Source organism: Erinaceus europaeus, chromosome X, assembly GCF_950295315.1.
Source record: "Erinaceus europaeus chromosome X, mEriEur2.1, whole genome shotgun sequence".
NCBI lineage: Eukaryota > Metazoa > Chordata > Mammalia > Eulipotyphla > Erinaceidae > Erinaceus > Erinaceus europaeus.
Genome location: NC_080185.1, coordinates 55963010 through 55990975, shown reverse-complemented (window position 1 = coordinate 55990975; position 27966 = coordinate 55963010). Strand labels below are relative to the sequence as shown.

The 27966-nt window shown below is 41.3% G+C and overlaps 1 protein-coding gene across 1 annotated transcript; it reads left to right on the top strand.

The window, feature by feature from the left end:
- LOC132535913 (ribose-phosphate pyrophosphokinase 1-like) lies at positions 1-27966 on the top strand. The gene is made up of 7 exons (XM_060183453.1): positions 1-277; positions 11208-11391; positions 12182-12280; positions 14120-14244; positions 21465-21638; positions 23238-23397; positions 27510-27966. Exons 1-7 carry the CDS (start codon positions 156-158, stop codon positions 27600-27602), a joined length of 957 nt encoding a protein of 318 aa, XP_060039436.1. The 5' UTR covers positions 1-155; the 3' UTR covers positions 27603-27966.

The following is a 27966-nucleotide window of genomic DNA, read 5'->3' as shown; positions in this document are numbered from 1 at the left end:
ACCAGGCAATTTAGAGCCGCGCGCCTGGCGGGAATGTAATATGGCGGAGTAACTATCTGAGGTAGTTAGTACAGAATCTCAGGGGTGACTTCGGCTCACGTCTCCTCAGCAGGTGTAAAGTGCTGAGCGAGGAGTGTTTGGGGTACTTGGCCAGGATGCCGAACATCAAAATCTTCAGTGGTAGCTCCCACCAGGACTTGTCCCAGAAAATTGCCGACCGCCTGGGCCTGGAGCTCGGCAAGGTGGTGACTAAGAAATTCAGCAACCAGGAGACCTGGTAAGGGCGACGTCGGGACCCCGACTAACCTCATCTGCCGCGGCGGGACGGGGCTTGGACAGCAAAGGGCAGGGGGATGGGCCTGCCGCGGGATTTCACAGGGCCCTGGGCAGAGGCGGGGGAGCAGAGCAGGAAGGGACTGCTGTCTGGCGCGTGTGCCCCACGGGCTCTTTCCGTCATTATTATTACTATTTTCTCTTGCTTGAGGGTCACGTTCTCACCTTTACAGTGGGGCAGTGTCCAGATGGAGCGTGAGGGCCAAGCTGCGGATTTTGGATTTTGAATTCAGGATAGTGGGTTACAAGGACCCGACGCGGCGATTGCGGCTGCACTGAGCGGCATGAGAGCAGAGAGAGCTTAGCTGGGGTCCTGCAGACACGTGGCTTTGTCGTTTCATTGTTGAGCCACCCAGGCCGGGCTGGCTTGCCTTTAGCTTTGGAGCCAGCTTGCATGGAAGATCCTACAGCTTACCTATTCCTCTCTGTTGTTTCTCCTGGAGTCTGGGAAACAGCTTTTGCATTCGGAACGGTTTTCAGTCGGGTTTGATGTTAAGAGAACCTGACATTCTTTTAAATTTTTTTAAAATTTATTTCTTTATTGGGGAATTAATGTTTTACATTCAACAGTAAATACAATAGTTTGTACATGCATAACATTCCCCAGTTTCCCATTTAACAATACAACCCCCACTATGTCATTTATCATCCTTCATGGACCTTTATTCTCCGCACCCACCCACCCCAGAGTCTTTTACTTGGGTGCAATTTGCCAATTCCATTTCGGGAACCTGACATTCTGTACTGAGGGCGCCAAAACTATTAGCAAACAACTACCCCTAGATTGGCGTGTGTCGATTTTTCACATCTTTCGAATCGGAGCCAGACTTAAATTTAGTTGATTGGATAACGTGATGCATTAAACTCTGCATCCCCATGGCCAGCATCTCGGTTGGAGCCATCTAGAAAGTCTTAGGGAACCTGAATTCTGAAATCGTTGACCTTCCTCTGTGCTGCTGCTGCTGCTGCTGCTGCTGCTGCTGCTGCTGGTACAGATAATAATACAAAAGCTTATTTTTCAGCAGAATCAGAGCTGTATGAGGGTATTTAGGAAGCTATTATTGTATTTTTTTTTCTCTTCTTATTTATTTATCTCTTTTTTTTTTTTTTTTAGGCCAGAGCACTGTTCAGCTCTGGTTTACGGTGGTATGGGGGATTGAACCTGGGACTCTGGAATCTCAGGCATGAGAGTCTGTTTGCATAACCATTATGCTATCTACCCACCCACCCTGTATCTTTGTATCTTAAGATAACTGAGGAAAGATAATGGAGTGAAAGGCTGCATCCCACAGTGCATTGCAACTCTTTTTTTTTTAATTGCCCTGTGGGTAATGCTTGCTTCCTCCCTCACTCTCAGTCCCTATTTCCTCTCCTCATGCACCTTGGGGCCATCTTACAGATAACTTAGCTGCCTGCTCTTTTTGATACCCCTTTCACCCCAACTGTAGACTTTTCTAGTTCTACAGTGCTCTCACACCCTGTTGATCAAATCAGAGCAGTGTCCACAATCTTATAGTCATCTATTAAGGGGAAAGTTTACAACAAACAGAAACACCATTACTTCCATTAGTGAAGATTCCTTTTAACATCTTTTCCCAAATATTTTTCTTTCTTTGGTTAGCCTGCCAAACTTTAGCTCTCCTTGTACTTTTTCAACTCTGCTGATCAAAAACCATTCACCCGAAGTAGACAGCTTACTTCTGGATCTTTTATTGTGTTAATGATTTTGATGGGAATGCTACTGCAAAGATGGATGCCTACAGTAACCAGGCAATACCTAAATGGAAAGAGGCTAATTGAGCTGTTGTCTTAAGTTTTGACTGCACCATTAGGACTCTCGGACCATCATGAAACCAAAGCAGAGCCAGCAGATTTTGCAAGTGACAATATAGTTGAGGGGCAAGAGTAATTTTTATCGAAAGGGATCCCATCCACCCAGAGGTGATTCCAGTATTATGAAATCCTCCTATGCTTCTAGAAAAAAAAATCAGATTATTTCCTTTTTAACTCTCCCTCCTTTTTATAATGCAACACAGTGTCCTAATAGACTTCTGAGATTAGGCCTGAAAACATTGAATATTAAACTCAATGTGGAGTTTTGCTGACTGGTTAGGTTTCCTTTTTTATGGCTTAATCATTAGCTTTTGGGTTCCTTGGATGTTCGGAAATCTTCAGTGACAATGCCATTGGACACTAACCCACCCACACTCCTCCAATCACCCACAACTGTGACTTTTCTGTGCTGCAGAAATGGTCCTTGCTGTCCCTTCTTGCTCTCAAAGGGTGATGTGGGCCATCAAATGGGATCTGAAGAGCCAACCCATCCTCAGATGAGAAAGCTTTTATTTTAATATTTTATTTATTTATTAATTAGAAGGGTGGGAGGGGAGAAAGAAAGAACCAGACATCACTCTGGCACTTGTGCTGCTGCTGGGATTGAACTCTGGACCTATGCTTGAGAGTCCCAACATTGTATCTACTGCATCAGCTCCCAGACCACAAACTTGCTACCATGCTATGGGAACTATACATATGGCTGTATCTCACAGAAATATGTATAGGAAGGATCTTACAAACTTCAGACTTATTGCTAGAAAAGCAAATTTGAATCCTTAACCTTTCTTTCACTTGATAACCTGATTTACAAAGGATTGTCTGCCCATATTAAGTAGGATAAAGTTCTTGGGGATTAAGTAGGATAAAGTTCTTCTTTTTTGTTTGTTTGTTTTGTTTTTAGAAAAGGTTTATTTATTACAAAATGTTAGGTACTAAAGCTAGAAATATATAAATCCAGGTCAGAATATATTAAAATACACACATACCCCTCTTTGCAAAGGTATTAGAGGTTAAATTAGACAGATACTTAAATAAAATAAAGTACATTTTTATTTAACTGTATCAGTGTAGTGTCATTTTTAAAATTACAGTTGAAAAGGGTAGCTGTCTTCAAAGTCAAACTTAACCAATGCAGTTTTCTAAGACTGCCCAATATGAAGCCACCATGCTGGCTCAGATGGGAAATTTCAGTCATGCCATTGAAACCTATATGTTAGAAGTCTCTAGTCAGTCACCTGGAATATGAACACAGAATAGTCAGGCGTACATAAAGGGTTATATAAGGATAAAGTTGTTAGAACATTATTCTGAGGATGGGGTTAGATAACATAATGGCTATGCAGAAACTCTGTTATGGCCTGAGGCTCCGAAGTCCCAGGTTCAATCCCCCGCACTACCATAAGCCAGAGCTGGGCAGTGCTCTGGTAAAAAGAAAAAAAAATTACTCCGCATAATAAATTTTAAGAAACCGTGGTGGTGGTGATGTTGTTACATGGAATTGGGAAATTACAGAAGATGGGAGAAAAGAGACCTCATATAACTCCACTACCTGACATAAACACTTCACATTTTACTTATAACTTCACGGATGGTTATACTTATTTGATTATTTAATTTGTCTAGTTTTACCAAAGCACTGCTTAGCACTAGCTTATGGTTGCCTGGGGAATTGAACCTGGAACTTGAGAGCCTCTTTGCATAACCATTATGCTGCTATCTACCCCCCACCCATGGTTGTGCATATTTGTATGTGTGTGTTTCTATACTTTTTTTTTTAAAAAAAAAGAGAGTTTTAGGCATGTTGTTTGTAGCTTTCATCACTCTGTGATGCATTCTGAATAGCTTCTCCCCTTAATATTTAGTCTATACGATTTTAAATAACTATGCTCTTTATGATTTTTAATTTCAAGTGATCTCTCTTATCTCCAGCTTTCATGTTATATGAAAACGTTGGGACATAACTTTGCCCATTTATTGTGATTTCCTTGGGATAAATATACTCAGAAAAGCAAGGCAGTGCCTTGAATTAAATGTCCCACAGTGTATCATATGCATTTTTCTTTCTTTTTCTTTTTTATATTTATTTGTTCCCTTTTGTTGCCCTTATTATTTTTACTGTTGTAGTCGTTGTTGGATAGGACAGAGAGAAATGGTGAGAGGAAGGGAAGACAGAGGGGGCGAGAAAGACACTTGCAGACCTGCTTCACCACTCTTGAAGCAACTCCCCTGCAGGTGGGGAGCCAGGGGCTGGAACCGGGATCCTTACAGGGGTCCTTGCCCTTTGCACCACGTGCACTTAATGCGTTGTGTTACCGCCTGAATCCTGCTTTTTTTTTAATATTAATCCATGAGAGCAATTCACATGATACAGAACACCACTTTATGCATACATGTATGGAAATTGATTCAGCAACTTCAGACATACAAGTCCAACATTCTACCAGTTGAGCCATTTCTAAGCCACAAATCTGCCTTATTTTCATTACATTAAGATTACTCTTTTTTTTGCCCCTAGGGTTATCACTGGGGCTTCTTCTTCTTCTAGCTTTTGCCCTTCTTCCTTAGCCAGTCAACAACATCAGGTTGAGCCTGATGTAAAGTTTCGAGACCTCCTTTGAATCTGGAGAGGTGGCAGTCGTTGACTATGTGGGTCATAGTCTGTCCGTAGCCGCAGGGGCAGTTCGGTTCATCTCTGGCTCCCTAGCGATGGAACATAGCAGTACACTGGCCATGGCCTGTTCCATAGCGATTGAGGAGGGCCCAATCATAACGTGCTAGGTCAAAGCCGGGTTGACGCTTGCAGGGGTCTGTGATGAGGTGTTTGTTCTTTACCTCAGCTGACTGCCAACTCTGTTTCCAAGAGACTGGAACAGAGAAGTTCAGTGTAGGCATAGGGGACCAGATTGGGTGACGAGACGTCAAGCGTCGGACAGGGTGGGTGAAGATATCCGCGTATATTAGCAGGTCCGGTCGAGGGAGACTGGGGCTCATTGGTGGTTATGGTCTCACTACAAATCCATTCCTCCTAGTGGCACTTTCTGTCCCCCCCCCATTTTATTGGATAGGACAGAAGTTGAGAAGGAAGGGAAAGAGAGGGAGAGAGAGAGCACCTGAAGACCTGCTTTACCACTCATGAAGCATTCCCGCTGCAGGTGAGGAGTGGGGGCTCATAAGCTGGTCCTTAAGTATAGTGCTGTGTGCTTCACTGGGTGTTCCACTACCAGCCCTTCCCCCTCTCCAGTTAAATGACTTTTCAAAGTTATTAGAAGCATATCCTGTCATTACATCTTCCTAGTCCTAAATGTGATTGTGGTAAATGATCATATCTACCAACAGTTGTTGTAACAACCCACACACAGGGGTTCTAGTGATTCTGTTGGAGGATGAACTAATTTTGTTTTTAACAATTTCTCAAAACTTGTGATTCTTAAAGGAATTATGCCTTCTAAAACTATATATTTAAAAAGTGGTCTGATGTTTAAATTGACAGTGATCATTTTACTTTAGATTTAATGCCTCCGGGAGTTGGGCGGTAGTGCAGCAAGTTAAGCGCATGTGGCGCAAAGCGCAGGGACTGGCATAAGGATCCCAGTTCAAGCCCTCAGCTCCCCACCTGCAGGGTAGTTGCTTCACAGGCGATGAAGCGGGTCTGTAGGTGTCTGTCTTTCTCTCCCCCTCTCTGCCCTCTCCTCCTCTCTCCATTTCTCTCTGTCCTATCCAGCGACAATGACATAAATAACTACAACAATAAAACAAGGGCAACAAAAGGAAATAAATATTAAAAAATCAAAAACTGGTCTGAGAGGTGGCATAGTGGATAAGAAATTGGACTCTCAAGGATGAGGTCCCGAGTTCAATCCCCAGCAGCACATGTATCAGAGTGATGTCTGGTTCTTTCTCTCCTATCTTTCTCATAAATAACTAAAGTTTTTAAAAAGAATGTGTTGATTCGGTAGAGGGATAGAGAATGGTAAAGCTACTGGGGAGGGTATGGGATATGGAGATTGGGTGGCGGGAATTGTGTGGAGTTGTATCCCCCCATCCTATGGTTTTGTTAATGTCTCCTTGCTTAAATAAATACATAAATTAATTAATTAATTAAAGTATTAATGCCTCACCTACTTTCAAGTGAGGATTTCATGATAATCACAGGTACAAGAGGTTCATTAAGTAGATACATCAGATACCATATAGAACAAAGCACTATAGTTATTGTGCCAAGAATTTGGCATAAAATGATTGCTGGGGTTTAGTGCTACTTTACCTGTATCCCTTGGTTTTCTGGCAGCCAGAGGAAAAAAGGCTTATGCAATGGCTTATGTAGTTATAATTTTCATAAAACTGTTTAAGACGTAACAATTCTAAGAATTTTGTGAGCAGCATTCCTTAAATAATGAGTACTGGGGGGTCGGGCGGTGGTGCAGCAGGTTAAGCACACAAGGAGTAAAGCACAAGGACCAGTGTAAGGATCCCGGTTCGAATCCCTGGCTCCCCACCTGCTGCGGAGTCACTTCACAAGCGGTGAAGCGGGTCTGCGGGTGTCTAGCTTTCTCTCCCTCTCTTTGTCTTCCGTTTCTCTCTCCATTTCTCTGTCCTAACAATGATGACAATAATAAAACAGCAAGGACAACAAAAGGGAATAAAAAGATAAATATTTTTAAAAAATAGTACCATAATGAAGAATGTCAGTGACTACACAAGTATTTTTTAAAAATATTTATTTATTTATTCCCTATTGTTGCCCTTGTTGTTTTATTGTTGTAGTTATTGTTGTAGTTATTAATGTTGTCGTTGTTAGAGAGGACAGAGATAAATGGAGAGAGGAGGGGAAGGCAGAGAGGGGAAGAGAAAGATAGACACCTGCAGACCTGTTTCACCACCTATGAAGCGACTCCCCTGCAGGTGGGGAGCCAGGGGCTCGAACCAGAATCCTTACTCCAGTCCTTGTGCTTTGTGCCACCTGTACACAGGTATTTTCTATACTAACTGATGAGGCATTTGTAAAAAGAGAGAGAAGCTACCATATGTTGATAAGTATGTTTTCTGGTTTTGCTTGATAAATAAGGAAGCCAATACTGTCTTCAGATCAGTTTGTCAAACTGCTAGGCTCTAACTCTTAATCAAACCTCACTCTGGGTAAGTAAATGATTGGGGGGGGGGCACATATGGTATTCTGTGATCTTGACTGAAACAAGAACTTCCAATACCATGTGTAAGAGATGTGGTTGACTTTTTATTTGAAATGGTGGACTTTTAGTAAGGTGGATAGGGTCAATACATAGATTGGAGATCTAAGAAATGAAAGAGCTTTAGGAAGAGCAGTCCAGGTAGTGGGGAAAAGTGTGAACTTTTGAAATGAAATGGGGTGTATTTGAGGAATTTAAAGGGAGACAGTGTGACTGCACGGTAAATTAAGAAGAGACTATTTCAAGAGGAGCTATATCTCAAAATTAAAATAAGACTTTTAATGTCTTCACAGTTCTGAAGCTATGAAGTTGATTTGATAAGTCTTCGAGAGGTTTATCAGTTTTATTTATTTCCCACTCCATCCCTAAAACCAACTTTTTTGTTTCATTGATTTTTGTCTCGTCTGAAGTTGCATCAGTTTCTGCTCTTAGAGTTATTTACTGTTGTTCTTGCTAAGTTTTATTTATGTTTAAAATTTTTATTATCTTTATTTATTGGATAGAGACAGCCATAAATCAAGAGGGAAGGGGGTGATAGAGAGGGAGAGAGACAGGGAGACACGGAGACAGCTGCAGCACAGCTTCACCACTTGCAAAGCTTTCCCCCTACAGGCGGGGACCAGGGATTCGAACCCAGGTCCTTGAGCATTGTAATACGTTTGCTCAACCAGGTGTGCCACCACCCGGCCCCGCTAAGTTTTATTTTTGTTTATTTACTTTTATTATAAGAGTACTGCTTAGAGTGTGGTCCAGGGGGGTGGCGCAGTGGATAGGACATTGGATTCTCAACCATGAGGTCCTGAGTTCGATCCCCAGCAGCACATGTACCAGAGTGATGTCTGGTTCTTTCTCTCCTCCTGTCTTTCTCATGAAAAATAAATTCTTTAAAATAAGTAAGTAAGTAAATAAATACATAAATAGTTCTGTGTTGATGTATCAGGCAAGAAGAGTCTGCTTACACAACCATCAGCTATCTACTCCACCCAGCTACTGGTACAATAAGTGGCATACAAATGATCAACATTTATGACAGGTATTGTCAATATAGCATATAGAGAAATCTCATTACAGAATAGTGGTGTTTGACTCTGTTTTTCTTTTTCTTTATTTTTTTATTTTTATTTATTTATTGGACAGACAGCCAGTAATCGATCGGGAAGGGGGCTGATAGAGAGAGAGAGAGAGAGCAACGAGAGATGCCTGCAGCCCTGCTTCACCACTCATGAAGCTTTCCTTCTGCAGGTGGGGACTAGGAACCCCAGGACCTTGAACCCAGGACCTTGTGCATTGTAACATGTGCATTCAACCAGGTGCGCCACCACCCGGCCCCAGCCTGCCTTCCTTCTTTCTTTCTTTGTTCCTTCCTTCCTTCCTTCCTTCCTTCCTTCCTTCCTTCCTTCCTTCCTCTCTGTCTCTCTCTCTCTCTCTTTCTTTCTTTCTTTTTTAAACTAGAGCACTGCTCAGCTCTGGTTTACGGTGGTGCGGACGATTGAACCTGTGACTTTGGAGCTTCAGGCATGAGAGTCTCTTTGCATCACCATTATGCCATCTGCCCCCACCCTGTGTTTGGAGCTTTTTAAAAAATATTTTGTTACAGGAGTCAGGTGGTAGCACAGCGGGATAAGTGCAGGTGGCGCAAAGCACAAGGACCCCCTTTAAGGATCCTGGTATGAGCCCCCGGCTCCCCACCTGTACGGGAGTCACTTCACAAGCGGTGAAGCAGGTCTGCAGGTGTCTTTCTCTCCTCCTCTCTGTCTTCCCCTCCTCTCTCCATTTCTCTCTGTCCTATCCAACAATAACAGCATCAATAACAACAACAGTAATAACAAGAGCAACAAAGGAATGAATAAGTATTAAAATATTAGTGTTTAAATTTTTTTTACATATGAATTGTGAAAGTCACAAGTACTATAGGAAATTTGTTTTCACATGTCAAAAACCTGAATGAAATGAGAAACAGTCTGTCTGCTGGAATTTTGATCCAATTACTTATACTTTGATCTCTTTCGTGTCATGTTACATGTAAAAACAGGTAATATTTATTTTCATAGTACGCGAGAATAAACTGCATCTGGTATGGTGGACCTTCTTTAGGATCACCTAAAGTGAAAAGGGTGCAATGCCCATATGTAGTTGTTACCTATTTGTAATGTATTACTGTAGAGAAGCCTCCCAGTGCCTCATGGGATAATGAGGTCCTGCCTAGCCGGAATCACCCAGCCGTTTACGTTGGAGACTTTAATAGTCATCACCAAGACTGGGGATATTCCTTCACTCGTGCTGACGGCTCTATCTTAGCCGACTGGGCTTCAGCGAATGACCTCTCCCTATTATACGATCCCAAACAGCCAGGCTCTTTTCACAGTGCTAGATGGAATAAAGACTCATCACCCGACCAGTGCTGGATTAGCACAGTCAATGACCAAGCCTTTCCCGCTACGAGACAAGTTCTCAAGATCTTCCCACACAGTCATCACCGCCCAGCTATCATCCACATTGGTCTCCAGCTCCCACTGATTCTGTGCTCAGAGAAACTAAGATGGAACTTTATGAAAGCAAACTGGCGTCTGTTCAGTGATCTTACCAACAAATCTATTCCTGCAATTCCAATTAACTCTATCCCCTCTGAAGATTCCTACAGGCGCTTCCGCCAAGCCATCTTCAAAGCAGCTTCCCAAGCCATTCCTCGTGGGACACGTGCTAACTATACGCCTTGTCTTGATGCTGAATGCGAGCAACTACTAAAGCAGTATGATGAGTCGGGCGACCCAGATGTGGCTGACCATCTCATTGCCGCCCTGGATGCAGCACGCCAAGCCCGCTGGCAACAACTCACGGAAAGTCTGAACTTCACCCACTCAAGTAGGAAGGCCTGGAAGCTTCTTCACAGACTGGGTGCCGGTAGCCAACCCCCTCCCGTCTCCCATCCTCCCGTATCTCCAAACTCAGTGGCCAGTCACCTAACTCAAGTTGGATGTGCTAAGATCGACCCAGTCTGGAAAAGAGAAATTTCCCATGAGTGGTCATCCCACTTCAGGTTATCTTGTCCATCTCCAAAACTCTCTCCCTTTACACTGTCTGAACTGGAAGACGCTTTGAAGAGGGTTAAACCGGGAACAGCTGCTGGCTATGATAAAATCACCCCAGAACTCATTCTAACCTGGGTCCCGCGGCAAAGAAGTGGCTCGCTTCATTCCTGTCCCACATCTTGGAATCTGAGTCTATGCCCAAAGTTTGGCGTCCTGCAAAGATTATAGCGGTTTTGACATTTTTTAAACATTTATTTCTTTATTTATTCCCCTTTTATTGCCCTTGTTATTTTATTGTTGTAGTTATTATTGATGTCGTTGTTGTTGGAGAGGACAGAGAGAAATGGAGAGAGGAGGGGAAGACAGAGAGGGGGAGAGAAAGACAGACACCTGCAGACTTGCTTCAACGCCTGTGAAGCAACTTCCCTGCAGGTGGGGAGCCAGGGGGCTGGAACCGGGATCCTTAGGCTGTTCCTTGTGCTTTGCACCAAGTTAGCTTAACCCACTGTGTTAACGCCGACTGACTCCCGAGAAGCTATACTTTTTAGACCTTACTTACTGTCTGTAGAAACATCATACATGGGTGCGGTGGATAGCATTATGTTTATGCAAACAGACTCTCATGCCTGAGGCTCCAAAGTCCCAGGTTCAATCCCCCACACCATCATAAGCAAAGCAAGAGTTGAGCAGTGCTCTTCTTAAGAAAGAAAGAAAGAAAGAAAGAAAGAAAGAAAGAAAGAAAGAAAGAAAGAAAGAAAGAAAGAAAGAAAATAAACATCTTACAGTGCTTTATTTATTTATTGTTCTTCCTTTCCTATAATAGTGTGGAAATTGGTGAAAGTGTACGCGGAGAGGATGTCTACATTGTACAGAGTGGTTGTGGTGAAATCAATGACAATATAATGGAACTTTTGATCATGATTAATGCCTGCAAGATTGCTTCAGCCAGTCGAGTTACTGCAGTCATTCCCTGCTTCCCTTATGCCCGACAAGATAAGAAGGACAAGGTAAGACCAGTGTCTCCATTACAAATTTATAACCGGAGGAAACAGAAACACTTGCCCAAAGTCATAAACATTTCTTAGTGATTGGAATTAACACACTTTCTTAGGGTACTGCTGGTCTTCAAAAACAGTAGGCTTGTGATAGAGTCATACAATTGTGATGTTTAATTTATTTCAGTTCTAGTTGTGACCTCTTCATAGAACTTGAAGTCTGTTTTCTAAGTACTTGGTTAAGACACACCTTATTTATGTGTTTGAGCATGTGTACATTAAATCTAATAAAATTGTTTAAAAAAAAAAGTTCCTGTTTTGGGGCCAAGTGGTGACGCAGCTGGTTAAGTGCACATGTTACAATGTGCAAGGACCCAGGTTTGAGTCCCAGGTCCTCACCTGCGGGGGTAAGCTTCATGACTGGTGAAGCAATGCTGCAGGTGTCTCTGCCTCTCTTCCTCTCTATCCCCCCTTCCCTCTTGATTTCTGGTTGTCTCTATCCCATAAATAAATAAAGATAATAAAAAAAATTAAAATTCCAGGCTAGCCTAGCAAATTGTACAGATTAAAATGTACCAGGAATTATTTTTTCATGTTTACTAGTTGGAAAAGTGATGTTCCACTAATATTTATCGTAAATTGAGATCTACTCATTCTCAATGATCATGTTACTGTTCATGATTTCCTGGTGGTGTAGTGCCTTTAAACATAGAATATGCACAACAAATAAATGTTTATTGAGCAAAGCAAATATATTGTTTCGCAAATGTGACTTTTTTTTTTTGCTTTCACTTCCATTTAGAGCCGGGCTCCCATCTCAGCCAAGCTTGTTGCAAATATGCTGTCTGTAGCAGGCACAGATCATATCATTACCATGGACCTACATGCTTCTCAAATTCAGGTATCAGTGGAGGAGGCTAACTATGGGAGTACCGCTCAAATAAAATTAGCACTCTCAGTAGAATAAACATACTCGTCTCAGTCATAGTTCGTAGTTGTTTGGGATCAAGAGAATTTAGCTTTGCTCATTTGCTTTGTAATCTTGGGCAAAATAAATAACCCATTGGGTGTCTGATAGTTACTTATTCCCCCTCTCAGACCACAGTTATTTAACTTCTTTGGACGTACACTGGTTTGTTATTTTAACTTTTTTTATTTCTTTATTGGGGAATTAATGTTTTACATTCAACAGTAAATACAATAGTTTGCACATGCATAACATTCCCCAGTTTCCCATTTAACAATACAACCCCCACTAGGTCCTCTATCATCCTTCATGCACCTGTATTCTCCCCACCCACCCACACCAGAGTCTTTTACTTTGGTGCGATACGCCAATTCCAGTTCAGGTTCTGCTTGTGTTTGCTCTTCTGATCTTGTTTTTCAACTTCTGCCTGAGAGTGAGATCATCCCATATTCATCCTTCTGTTTCTGACTTATTTCACTTAACATGAATTTTTCAAGGTCCATCCAAGATCGGCTGAAAACGGTGAAGTCACCATTTTTTTTTTTTACAGCTGAGTGGTTGGTATTCCATTGTGTATATATACCACAACTTGCTCAGCCACTCATCTGCTGTTGTGTTGTTGGACACCTGGGTTGCTTCGAGGTTTTGGCTATTACAAATTGTGCTGCCAAGAACATATGTGTACACAGATCTTTTTGGATGGATGTGTTGGGTTCCTTAGGATATATCCCCAGGAGAGGAATTGCAGGGTCATAGGGTAGGTTCGTTTCTAGCCTTCTGATTATTTTAAGTTTTAAATAAGGTAGCAAATCCATAATAATTGATGGCTTATGACAGGTAGCTAAATGAGTTGCATCCAGCTGTTCCTTTGAATAGTCAAAGGTTTTAGATGTAAAACCAGAGCTATTAGAATCTATAGAATGCCCTTTGTATAAGGCCATTTCCTTCTACATCACTTCATTAAATGCCAATGAAAGAAAATTTTGGCCGCCATAGAAGGAAATGAAGTTTTCCCAGGACCTACTTTATATAACATGCACAGTCATTTTCCAAGAATAACCAATAATGTTAGGTGAGGATTTGCCATACATTTATTATTTATTTATTTATTTATTTTGAGAGAGTAAAGCACAATTTTTAAAAGACTTTCGAGTCACCATTTAACATTATCATTTGATTAGTTCTATATTTATACAATAGTAAAGAATTTTAGGGCAGGGGTAGATAGCAAGCATAATGGTTATGCAAAGAGACTTAAGACTGAGGCTCCAAAGTCCCATGTTCAATCCCCTGTATCACCATTAGCCAGGTTAAGCAATGTTCTGATTAAAAAAAAAACATTATAAAAGAGGGAACAATTAGTTTGAGAACCTCAACATAACTCAAACAACTGGTATTTGAACATAGATCTTCTGACTTCTAGTCTCTTCTTCTCTCTGAACATTTACTATATTCTCCACTAATTTATTTACAATTTATGTATCTCCACACTAGTCAGCTTTTGCTTCTGCCAGCCCACCATTTAGTGGCATGAGGCAGTAAATATTGCTGAGGCAGTTCTGGTCTCAGCTGAACCCAGATGTTTTTCCCTAAGAATTTGTGTGTTTTGGTCAGGGCTCTGTTGCACAGCTCAGACTGAGGACTTCATTTTGCAGTCTTCTACACAGGGAATGCCTTCTAATCTGTTTGAATGTTGCAGTAAGGTATTCTTTGAACTAGCGCTATTTTTATACATGGAAGAGGACAGTGAAACAACTCACCTTGCTTCTCCAGGGCTTTTTTGATATCCCAGTGGACAATTTGTATGCAGAACCAGCTGTTCTGAAGTGGATACGAGAGAACATCTCCGAGTGGCGGAATTGCACCATTGTCTCACCTGATGCAGGTGGTGCCAAGAGGTAATGGATGAAAACATTCCCAGTGTACTTCGAAAACCTTTTAGACAACTAGATCAGAAAGTGATGTTTCTTTTTTACACGGGTGACATTTTTAAGTACTTCGAATGAATATACCAGCTTCTGAGAATAGAAACAATGCTTATTTATTTGCCTGAATCACTTCCTGATGAAGCAGATGATAGCAGAGAAGCATCCCTAAATGGTTATGATGCTATGGGCTTTGACCGTAACCCAATAGTTATTTTGCACTGCAAAGGTATTAATACTGTTATAAAGTTGTTGGGGATGGTTGGAAATTTGGTTTTCTAATATTTGGCTTATTACTGAATCACTTGTTAGTGGACAAATACGATTTTACACACCTATAATGCTGTTGGCTAGATCATTTTAATTCTGGGATTGAACTATGAAGCGGGTAGAAAAATAATGCCTGGATAATTTTACTTAAACCTAAGATCTTAAGGACAAACTGATTTCCAGGGACAATCACAGTTTGAAAGCTCACATGGTGCAGACTAAAGGACTCTTGATTTCCTTAGTAGACCACTCATTAGTAATGCATTCAAAATATCACACAGGTTTTTGTTGAGGGAAATGAAGAGCTAAAACTGAGATCATTAGGAAAAGCTAATTCAGACCCTTCTCAAAGTTACTCAAATCTTCAGTGACTGTTTCTCAACAACCCCATTATGTCAGTAATTCAGAACTTATTGAGCATTTGTTTTATTACCCAGCCAGATGTATGGCTTTGTGAGTTCCATGTAATCACTAGTTACCATCAGTGATGGGGTAAAGGTCACACCTCATCATTATATGTCAGTACACCACCAGTTCGCCATTTCCTTCCCAATCTTCTGTCAACTAGAGGCAACATTCCCCCAATAACTCACTCTGTTCTTTTTCTTCTTCAACTTTTTTTTTTTTTTTACCTGAGCACTGATCAGCTCTGGCTTATGGTGGTGCAGGGGATTGAATATGGAACTTTGGAGCCTCAGGCATGAGTCTCTTTGGATAACCATTATGCTATCTGCCCCCACCCCACTTCCTCCCTCAGATAACTTTCTTCCTCCTTAGTGATAGGAGATCCACAGAGAGAGGCTAAAGGTTTGTCCACACTTGCTCTTCCATTTTTTTCTTTTAATTTTTAAAATTATCTTTATTTATTTATTTATTTATATATTGGATAGAGACAGCCAGAAATTGAGAGGAGGAGGGAAGCTAGAGAGGGAGACAGAAAGACACCTGCAGACCCGCTTCACCACTCACAAAGCTTTCCGCCTGCAGGTGGGGACCAGGGGTTCAAACTCGGGTCCTTGGGCACTGTAACATGTGCGCTCAACCAGGTGCACCACCAACCGACCCCCCCTTTTTTAAGATCCCCTTCAGTTCTTTGGATATTGTAGGAGAAAGCAAGATTTCATCTTCTCTTAAAAGTTAAGTAGTATTCCCGTGTTAAGTAGTATTCCAGTGTTATGATGACAAGTCCTCTGTCTATTCACTTTTGGGTAGATAATCTTAGTACATAAGGATCTCGTTTTCTCCACCGCCTCCAGCATTTCTGTGGCTTTTTTTTAAATGGACATCAATGTAAAGCTTCTAAAGTAATTCATCAGTCTACCATCCATGATTTTGATATCCATAGATTCAGTTCAGTCAGCAATGGTCCAGAAATAGTATGTAAGATAAGACATTTTGAGGGGAAAATAACATTAATATGTTTGTTATGCCACAGAGCTGTGGTTATTTTAATTTGTTATTCATTATTATTAATATCTTACTGTGCCTAGTCTATAAATTAAACCTTATCATAGATGTGTGTGTATATATTTACTACAGGTAAAGAGGTGACTACTGTGTTAGTAAAATAACCAGGCATCACATTTAAAAATACAGTAAGTTTGTATTATTGCAGAATGTAATGTTGATCCAAGATTAAGGAATCTACCAATATAATCAATGACTGCCAAAAAAACAATCCATGGAGAATTTGCTATTTTCCAAAGATATTGAGATATTATGGAAAGAGTCCAACATCCATTCATTTTTTCCCTATCATTTTATTGGGGGGGGTTAAATGGTTTACAGTGCAGTTATTGACACATGGGTACCATTTCTCATCTCCCATGATAAATGTCTGTAAAACACTCTCACCCCCAAGGTAAGTCCTTTTTCTCGATCATGCACCAAGACCTCAAAGCCCCTCCCCCCCAGCTTCCTCTCTTCCATCCTTCCCCAGAGTCCTTTGCTTGATGCAATATGCTAACACTAGTCCAAGTTTAACTTTGTGTTTCCTTTTCTGGTATTGTGACCTTTTGAATGTAGGCCTTCACAGAGTTGTATTGATTTGGATATCCCTGATAAGTGATGAGCTTTTTTAAAAAAATATTTGTTTTTCCCTTTTATTGCCCTTTTTCTTGTTGTCATAGTTATTATTGATGTTATTGTTGGATAGGACAGAGAGAAATGGAGAGAGGACGGGAAGACAGAAAGGGGGAGAGAAAGATAGACACCTGCAGGCCTGCTTCACTGCCTGTGAAGTGACTTCCCTGCAAGTTAGGAGCCAGGGGCTCCGGGATCCATAGGCCAGTGCTTGTGCTTTGCGTCACATGCGCTTAACCCCATATGCGCTTAACCCGCTACACCACCGCCTGACTCCCATGTGATGAGCATTTTTTTCTAGTGCATATTGTTGAATCACCTGTTCAGTTCTTTTCATTTTTTATATTTATTTATTTCTTTTCTCTTTTGTTGCCCTTGTTTTTTATTGTTGTTATTGAGGCCATTGTTAGATAGGACAGAGAGAAATAGAGACAGGAGGGGAAGACAGAGAGGGAGAGAAAGACAAGACACCTATAGACCTGCTTCACCACTTGTGAAGTGACTCCCCTGCAGGTGGGGAGCTGGTGGCTTGAACCGGGATCTTTCCTCCGGTCCTTGCACTTCGCTCCACCTGAGCTTAACCTGCTGCACAACCGCCCCACTCCCCTTCTCCCCACTTTTAATGGGGGACATTGCTTATTTAAATTTTCTGAATATAGTGAGTTCTTCTATATCTTGAATATCTAGCCTTTTTAAAAAGGCCACCCCGACCCATTTTTTATGCTTTCTCATTTTATTAATGACTTAATACTGATTTACAAAATTATAAGATAACAGGTATAATTCCATACAGTTCCCACCACCAGAGTTCTGTGTCTTCATTCTCTCCATTGGAAACTGCAGTAGTTTTCCCAAGATCACAGACATAAGTTGACTGTTATTTCTTTTGTAAAAATATTTATTTACTTCCTTTTGTTGCCCTTGTTGTTTTATTGTTGTAGTTATTATTATTGTTGATAATGTCATTGTTGTTGGGTAGGACAGAGAGAAATGGAGAGAGGAGGGGAAGGCAGAGAGGGGGAGAGAAATACAGACACCTGCAGACCTGTTTCACCGCCTGTGAAGCAACTCCCTTGCAGTTGGGGAGCCGGGGACTTGAACCAGGATCCTTACGCTGGTCCTTGCCCTTCGCGCCATGTGTGCTTAACCCGCTGCGCTACTGCCCGACTCCCTGACTATTATTTCTATAAATATATATATATACCCTTTTTCTTCTGTGGTCCTTTACTCTCTTCCTTTCTAAGACATACCTACATCTATTACTACTTCTGAATGTCCTTTCTCCCACCCTCTTCTCTGGTCCTGATGGAATTGAGATTCAGAGCCCTCTGGCCATCTTCCCTCAGCATTTCTCCTCCTTTGGGAATATGGATCAGAATTCTTTTTAGGATGCAGAAGGTGGGAGGTCTGGCTTCTGTAGTTGCTTCTCTGCTGGACATGGATGTTGGCAGGTCAATCCATACCCCCAGCCTGTTTCTTCTATCTTCCCCTAGTGGGAATATTAGCTTCTTAATCAGATATGTTAAGTAAATATTCTCTCCACCCAGTAGGATAGATTTTTGTTCTAATGATAGTTTCTTTTGATATGCAGCCTTTTTGTCTGATGTATTCTCACTTGTTTATTTTTGTTTCCCTTGCTGTTGGAGTTGAGTTCCAAGTACATCTCTGAAGCTTATTATAGAGTGTTCTGCTTATTTTTTCTTCCATGTATTTTATTTTTCCCTCCAGGGTTATCAGTGGAGCTACGTGCTAGCACTACAGATCTGCCCCCAGCAATCAGTTTTCTTTTTCTTTTTTTTTTCTGTTCTGTACAAGCGAGAAAAAGTGAGGAGGGGGAGGCAAAAAGGGAAAAAAAGACACCTGCAGACCTGCTTCACCACTCATGAAGCGTCCCCACTGCAGGTAGGGAGCGGGATCTTGAACTCCTTTTGCATTATACCTTGTGCACTTAACCGGGGGTGCTTCACTGCCTGGCCCCTCTCAGTATGGTTAGGTGTCGCTGTAGGCCCGCAAAAACGACACGGACACCAGAGTCTCTTTCCTCAATTTCCTTAATTTCCTTCTTATGGCCTTAAGTACCTTTCAGTGTTACATAGTCAGCTAATGGGCATTAAGCAAGCATGCAGCATTCATAGATCATGCAGCTTTCTACCAATCATAAAACAGATCACCTGTACAGCACGCAGTCTGTTCAGTTGGATCCTCCAACTTCCGCAAAGTTGTTTACCATTTGACTGGTTTATCCACCACATGGCCGGCGCCATCTTAGGGGCATGATGTGCAGTGTCATTATGGCTCCCAACAGTTAGGGGTTCAACACCTAAGTTTTTGATCCATTTTGAGTTTACTATGTGATGTGAGGTGGTAGTCCCAGTCCACTTTTTTGCTTGTGGCTGTTTGGTTTTCATATTGAGACTTCCCTCTCTGTTTTATGTTCTTTACTCCATTGTCTATAGATGAATTGTCCTTATGTTTGAGGCTTTATTTCTTCTGAGTTCTCAATTCTATTCAATTGACACGTGGGTTTGCTTTCATTCGAATAATAGAGTATTTTGATTTTTATATCTCTGTAGTATAGTTTGATGGTCGACAACATGACTTCTCCATTCTTAATCTTTTTTTTTTTTTTTTTTGCCCCCTTAGGACTACTTTGGGAATTCTGAATCTCTTGTAGTTCTAAGCAAATTCCAGTAATTGTTGTAGTTCCTTTCATTTGGATTTGAATAGGAATTATTTTGAATCTGTATATTGCTTTGGGCTGTATAGTTATTTTAATGTGAATTCTACCATTCCATGAGCATGGTATATCCATTTCCTTTTGTCTTCTGCTTGTAACTGTCTTTTTTGTTAATAATTAGATATACAAATCGTTTGCTGCTTTGTTAGATTTATTTCATTACAGTTGTAATGGGGTTGTTTTCTTGACTTTTCTCGCATGTAAAAATTCCACCACTTTTGGATTTTTTTATAGCCTATTATTCTACTATATTTGGTTTACTGTTCCTAAAAAGATTTTAAGTTGAATCTTTTAGGTTTTCCATATTTATGTTATCTGCAAGAAGTGGAAGACTTCTTTCCCAGTTTTGATTCCTTATTTCTTTTTGTTAATTGCTCTGATTGGGACTGCAAATACTGTGTTAAATATGGACATCAAAGCTATACTTTTTATAGTAAGCAAGTATTTTTTCCCCAATAGTGGACTATTTTTAAAATGAGTAGCTTTCATTTCTATCTTGGCAAGGTTTTTTGTTTGTTTTTTTGTTTGTTTTTTAAGAATTTATTTATTTATGAGAAAGATAGGAGACAGAGAAAGAACCAGACATCACTCTGGTACATGTGCTACCGGGGATTGAACTCAGGACCTCGTGATTGAGAATCCAGTGCTTTATCCACTGTGCCACCTCCTGGACCACTTTTTAAAAAATATTTATTTTCCCTTTTGTTGCCCTTTTTTTTTTTCATTGTTGTTGTAGTTATTATTATTGGTGTCATCATTGTTAGATAGGACAGAGAGAAATGGTGAGAGGAGGGGGAGACAGTGGGGGAGAGAAAGATAGGCACCTGCAGACCTGCTTCACCGCCTGTGAAGTGACTCCCCTGCAGGTGGGGAGCTGGGGGCTTGAACCAGGATCCTTACGCAGGTCCTTGCACTTTGCGCCATGTGCGCTTAAACCGCTGTGCTACCACCTGACTCCCCTTGGCAAGGTTTTGAGTGTGTAATTGTAACTTGCACATAGTTCTCAAGTAGTTGTAGGGAATGACTTTCTCCTGGCCTTTTATGCTACATCTAGCACCATTGGCCATTTTACATGAACAGTTTGGGATCTTAATCAAGTGTTTGCCTCAACTAAACAGATTTGATTATGTGCCCATTCAATAATAGCGGAGAGTACAGGGTCTGATTCATTTAGATCAGAGTACAAATACATGCCCGTTTCACAGTTCAAGCTTACATATTCTGTATTATATGGTCACAGGCTCTCTTCAAGCCAGTAAACTCAGATACATGGCTATAGTTACCAGGGGAATAGGACATAATGCTGTAGATCAGTATTACATTTCGAAAAACACCACAAAGTGCAGGTCTCTCCACACATGAGTATGGACAGATGTCACTAGGACACACAGTCATTTACATTGTTTCAGCAAATTTTGATGCATTTTTGTTTGAATGAATATGGAAAATATGGTCAAATACGGCAGTTTGTCACCAAACAAATGTGCCTCCTATTCCACCTTCCAACTGGGGTTGTTTTATTTGACAAAAAAGGAAAAGAAAATTAGAGATACTTTGGGTTCTACGGAGAGGCTCAACTTGCCTGGTTAATTAAATTTTTTTTCCTGACATTTATAAAAGGAATCCCCAAAGTGGGTACAGTTGACATTGGCAGTTGGTAGATTACGATGGGGGGAGTTTATAGTGGAACGGGCTAGGTACTGCTTCTCCTGTTAGATTCAATTTCTCTCATGTCTACATCTGCATGTCAAATTGGGATGATCAGCACTCTAGTTAACTATGTTTTTGTGCTGCTAGCAATACATTAAGTGAAATGGACCTTAGCATTGCTGCTTCCTCATACTGGTGAGGACATCTGTCAGCTACTATAACCCTAAGTGAATTATGATCTGAGTTTGACTAACATTCACAGTCTGCTTCCAAAATATGAAAGCATTAATCTCTAAGATTCAGTTTATGATATAGGTCAAATTTGCATTTTTTCCAGCCCTGGAACTATTTGTTCCAAGGTATAGTCTCCCCTAAAAACAGACCCATTATTTAGTCCATGTCTTTTGCTTTAAGATCCCGACACACAGGCTTAACCGAACACCTTGTTTTGCAGAGTGACCTCCATTGCAGACCGGTTGAATGTGGACTTTGCTTTGATTCACAAAGAACGAAAGAAGGCAAATGAAGTGGACCGCATGGTGCTGGTGGGAGATGTGAAGGATCGGGTGGCCATTTTGGTGGATGACATGGCCGACACTTGTGGCACAATCTGTCATGCAGCTGACAAGTGAGTGCTGAGTAATTGGTACTTAGAACTAACAAGCTGGAGGATTGGGAGATAGCATAAGTTTTCTGCAAAAAAGACTCATACCTGAGGCTCTGAAGTCCTATGTTCAACCCCAAGCACCATTACAAGCCAGCGCAATGCTGTCGGTTCTCTTTCTTTTATCTCATTAAAGTAAAATATTTTTTTAAATCTGATTTGAATCCTTGTATTTATGAGGTAAGAAAATTGCTATAGCTGATCAACTCCTTAAAATGTCAGTGTCTTAACATAGCTTCTCATAGCTTAACATAACTTCTATGTTAAGACACTGTGTTCCAATGGCAGCATTCACATTTAGTCTAGTGCTGTATTTTTAATGGATTTTTAATTTTTAATGTATAGCTCTAAGAAATTTCATTTTGGCCATGCAGAAAGGGAGGAGAAGATAAAGAATCAGTCATGGAATATATTTATAAACAACCAACAAGTAGTATATACTGAAAGTAGTGCTTACATATTTTCAATTCCTCTGTTCCCTACAGATTTTTTTTCTTTCACTTTCAAGACTGGTGGGGGGGAAGATAAACCACAGCTGGAACCTTGAAAATGGGTAAAATGTGCATTCTACTAGCCTTCTTATCTCCTTGACCCACTGCCTACATTTCTATGGTTAATCAAGTCACATATCCTCATCTAACTCTGCAAGGGCTAGTAAGAAATGATTTATTTATTCATGAGAGAGATAGGAGGAGAGAAAGAACCAGACATGCCTCTGGCACATGTGCTGCTGGGGACCGAACTTGGGACCTCATGGTTGAGAATCCAATGCTTTATCCACTGTGCCACCTCCCGGAACACAGGGATAGTAAGAAATATATTCAACTATGAGCCTCGGAAAAAGAAGAGATAGATTTTATTGAGGAAAGTAGTCTGTGTTCACTAATTTGTGTGAATCCAAATCTATTCTGATTTTTCTCCAGTATGAATTCGTATGTTGATACTAACCCATTATGATGGTATTTGGAGGTGAAGGCTTTCAGAGGTAGATTTGAATGAGGTCTTGATAATTTGCCCTCGTGATGAAGAGATACCAGGGTTGGAGAGATAGCACAGTGGTTGAGGTCTAGACTTTCATGCCTTAACGGCCACAGATCCCAGGTTTGAACTCTTATCAGCTGCAGATGAGTAGTGCTCCGGTCTCTCGCTCACTAAAATTAAATAAATCTCCAGAAGGAAGAAACACCAGAGAGCTCACTGATTCCTGCTTGTTTCTTGTGTCCACACATGTAAGCACACAGCCAGATCGGTGGCCAACAGTAAGGCGAAAGATAATTCCTTTGGAATAAGCTTCCCAAATAGGCACATTGATCTTAGACTCCTAGCCTCCAGAATCATGAGGAATAAGACTCTTGTCATTTCGTTATGATATCCCGAGTTTACGAATGTATTCCTTGCCGGGCTAGCGTGGGGGTGCCTCTCCCTGGGTGCATACTTTGGGTTGGAGAGAACTCACAGCCAGCCTGGGCTGCTACTCACTCAGTGACTCAAGGGAGATGACTCAGGAACAGTCACATGGTGGTGAGACAATCCAGATTAACTGTTTTGTTTCCCCCCCCCCAGACTTCTCTCAGCTGGAGCCACAAAAGTTTATGCTATCTTGACTCATGGAATTTTTTCTGGTCCTGCCATTTCTCGTATCAATAACGCATGCTTTGAAGCAGTAGTTGTCACCAACACCATACCTCAGGAGGATAAGATGAAGCATTGCTCCAAAATACAGGTGAGCATGAGATTCTTGCAAAAACTCTAGTCTGAATATTTAGCCAGTGGTTTTTTTATGTTGGGTCAGGTGTCTGAGTTCACGTTTAGTCTGTCTTCAAGGTCTCTGGAGGTTGGAATTCTGTGTTCTAGTTTTTTTTAATACAAAATAACATTTTTATTTCTAAAAAGGAAACATTGACAAAACCATAGGATAAGAGAGGGGGACAACTCCCCACAATCCCCACCACCAGAACTCCGTATCCCATCCCCTCCCTTGCTAGCTTTCCTGTTCTTTATCCCTCTGGGCATATGGAGATAGAGCATATGTTCACAAGTATCCATAAATTAGGGCAAAATATATACCTGAAAGCAAAAGTACACAATAGTCTGCAGTGAGTCAGTATAAAGTTCAAAATAAAATAGTGTCTACTTACATACCCTCCTCACCTACCTCCTGTTATACCTCACTCACTCACTCCAAAGCTAATCTTATCAAAGTAAGGGCTGCAAAAGCTGAATAAGGATAAGAGACTGGCATACTTTAACGATGACTTTTTAGTCACTATCAGGCCACTATGTCAGCTGGAGCCCTAGTCAGGGAGTCATGAGTTTCCCAAACATACATGATGGGCCTAGACCTAGAATAAATCCCTCTCCCCAATATTACCAGTCATCTCTATCAGGAACAACACAATAGACCCCTTTGTGGGCCCCCATAGGACCAGGCGCTCAACTTGGATCAACAACGGTAGAGAATATTCCATCCTTTGAAAGGAGAATGGACAACATACTCTGGGTTCTAGATCTTAACAGATACTCCCAGTCCTTGTGTTACACTCAGGTTTCCAAGTCCACACTTCACAATAAATGAAAAAAAAGTGTGTTCTGGAAACTGCCTGTAAAACCGGAGACCCTAGGACCAGTACTTTAGAGGAATCCCTCAAACAATTCCTAGGCACTAAAATGTAAGTGCTATTTCTAATTCAAGGCATAATCCTTTTTTGATGAATAATGTGTACACAATAGATGGTTCAATAGGTAGAGCTCATGTCTCAGGCCTCAGGTTTGATTCTTGGCAAACATAAGATCCATGGACACCATACCAACGGAACTTTTTTTTTAAGATAGATGAAATGAGAAATTGAGGTGAGGGGGGAGAAAGAGGAAACACCTGCACACCGGCTCCACCACTCATGAAGTTTCCTCTTGTGGGGACAAGGGTCTTGAACCTGAGTCTTTGTGCGTTGTGACTTGTACACTCAGACAGGTGCACCACCACCTGACGCCCCACTAGGACCTCTTGCATGCTGAATAGATCAATTTTTATTCTGTTTTTTATTGGGGGGTAGGCAAATATACTAAAGTATCAGTGGAGTTCCACTGGTGTTGCCCATAGTATTCCCATGTGGTATATCTAATCCAGGGCCCCACCTGTGATAGGTGTGCGTTTATTATTAGCTTGACCATCTTCTAGACTCTAATTCAAGCGATCATAGACAGGGCCTCATGAATATAAGACTTGCACTCTATTCCTAAGTCACTCTGCCTGCCCCTCATCCCTAAGAATTTGTATGTATCTGATTTTAGTGAGTTACAAGGGTCATAAGGAATAGCTCCACATTTTGCCTCCACCTTCACAATGATAACCACTATAGTTGTCACAAAATGTTAAGAAGTTTAATTGCTTCTTCTGTTTTAGGTTTGTTTATATGTTTGAGTTCTCTAGATTCCATATATGAGTGAGATAATCTAGTATTTCCTTTCATCTCTTCACTTATTTCATTATGCATAATCACCTCCAGTTTCATCCATTTTTATACCAATGGACACAATATCATATATATTTTTTTATCACAAAGTAGTATTGCACGGACTATATCCTATAAGTTTTTTTTTTTTTTCAGTTATCCATCAGTGGGCATTTAGGCTGCTTCCACTCTTTGGCCATTGTAAATAATGCAGCTATGAACCTAGGGTTGGATATGTCCCTTCAAATCCGTGATTCCCTGCCTAAGAGTAGTACTGCTGGGTCATAAGATATTGTCGGGCTAGCGATGTGCGAGAGAGAGATGACCCAGGAACCAAGCTCGTGGCGGTGAGGCAGTCCAAATCTTTGTTTATCCGAGCGCCCCAGAGTCCGGCGGTAGTACACTTGGTTAAGCCATGTGGCGCAAACCCGCCCGCTTCTCCAGGTTGGAACAGGGAAGAGCCAAGTTGGAAACGGAAGTGGCTTGACAATACCATACATGGTTAGGAAAGGAGCAGAGAGAGGTGAAAAAGGTAGGAACTTCCTTAGCAACTTTTGCCAGGGTTTTAACTGGTAGGATTAATAATACCCTGCAGTCTTGAGAGTAGAAAAGGAATATATTAAATGAGCAGAATGGGTAGGGGAATAGGGTAGAGGACTTGTCATTTGTTAGACAAAGCAGAAGGTTGATAATGTAGATAATAAAAGGAGGGGCTATAGTATCAAGAAATGCAGAGTGGAGCAGGGGGAGTTGGCGTAATGTTTTAAGGAATGCCGGGCTCCTGGAGGCAGAAAAATGCAGGATGCTTTGTGAGGCAGGAAGTCTGATAAGAAAGGGAAACCTTTAGGGTCCTTGTGTCCTTCTTGTTCAACTTCTCGGTAGAGAGAGAGACTGACAGGATAGACGCACCCCTCAAGTCAAGCCTTGCCAGGCTCTACTACATCCTCACAATTTTCCTACAGATATTTCCAGTTTTGTTTGCTTAAGATCTCTATACAATCTTCCAAAGGGGCTTCAGTAGTTTGCATTCCCACCGGCAGTGTAGTAGAGTCCTTGTTTCTCCACAACATTGTCAACAACTGTAGTTTCCTGTTTTGTTGATGTAGGCCATTCTCTCAAGTGTGAGGTGAAATCTCAGCGTAGTTTTAATTTGCATTTCTCTAATGATTGGTGAAGTGGAATGTTTCTTCACATATCTCCGAGCCATGTGTGTATCTCTTGAAAAATCTTTTTTTAACACCAAAACACTGCTCAGCTCTGGGTTATGTCGGTATCAGGGAATTGAACCTGTGACTTTTGAAGACTTGAGCATGAAATACTCTTTGCACGACAGTTATGCTATCTACCACTCAGGTCTTCTTCCCTTTTTTGAGCCATGTGATTTAATAGATGTTTGATATCAAATCATTGTTGGATGTGTGGTGTGCAAACATTCCTAGGATTTTTTGAATGCTACTCTGTCTCCTTGGTGAGCTTGAGTCAGGATTGTTTTTCTTTCTCTTTCTCTACTCCCCCTCTCTTTCTTTCCTTGTTTCTTCCTTTCTTTCCTTCTTTCTCTCTCTCTCTCTCTCTCTTTCTTTCTTTCTTTCTTTCTTTCTTTCTTTCTTTCTTTCTTTCTTTCTTTCTTTCGATTTGGGTACTAATGAGAGAGGGAGAAAAGAGCACCAGAGCTTTACTTTGGTGGATGCAGTAGCTGGAATTAAACTCGGGACCTCATGCTTATGTATCCAATGCTTTATCCACTATACCATTTTGTGGGATACCCATTATAGTACTTTTGACTCCTAAGTGGTTCCTACTAAAAAACATGAAGAATGGAGGGGGGGTAGGGCCTTGGTGCACGGGGCTAAGTGCACGTGGCACAAAGCGCAAGGACCAGCATAAGGATCCCGGTACAAAGTGCAAGGACCTGTGCAAGGATTCCGGTTTAAGCCCCCTGCTCCCCACCTACAAGGGGTACGCTTCACAAGCGGTGAAGCAGGTCTGCAGGTGTTTGTCTTTCTCTCCCCCTTTCTGTCTTCCCCTCCTCTCTCCATTTTTCTCTGTCCTATCTAACAGCGACGGCATCAGTAACAATAATGACAACTACAACAGTGAAAAACAACAAGGGCAACAAAAGGGAAAATAAATAAATGAATATTTTAAAAAGGAGAAAAAATGGCCGCAGGAACACTGGATTCATAGTGCAGGCATCGAGCCCCATTGATAACCCTGAAGGCAATGAATAAATAAGAATATCTCAGTGTAGGACCCTGAAGAGAAATTGCACAGTGTAATGGTTTTAAAAGGAAGAATCTTTGTTGGGCTGTTCATCAGTTTCTACAGGTTTCCCGGTCAGTCCTGTCCATATGATACTAACCTGATGTCCTTCCTTCTTTTCTAGGTCATCGACATCTCCATGATCCTTGCAGAAGCCATCAGGAGAACTCACAATGGAGAATCCGTTTCCTATCTGTTCAGCCATGTCCCTTTATGATAGTATAATTTCTGAGGAGTTTAAAAGATAAAGTAAGCCCCATCCCTTGTTTCCCCTATTTGACTCCACCTGACCCCTTGTCTTCGTTTAAAAAGTTCAGCTTGCTCCAGTGTAGTTTACCCATAATGAGGTATTATATAGCATTTCTCCTAAATTAGGGAAAGGCAGATTGAGAATAAGTGCTGGAATTTCCTATAGCATTGTCTCAGCTCAGTTGCAGTAAAGATTCAGAGAGCATTGTGTAGAGGAGTTGTGTATGGGGAAGCTCATATGATTTTTGCATGTAAATGCTTTAGGGTTTCCTTGGCTCAAAACTACTAGCTAGAAAGCAAACCCAATCCCCACTTTCCCACTTTCGACAAGT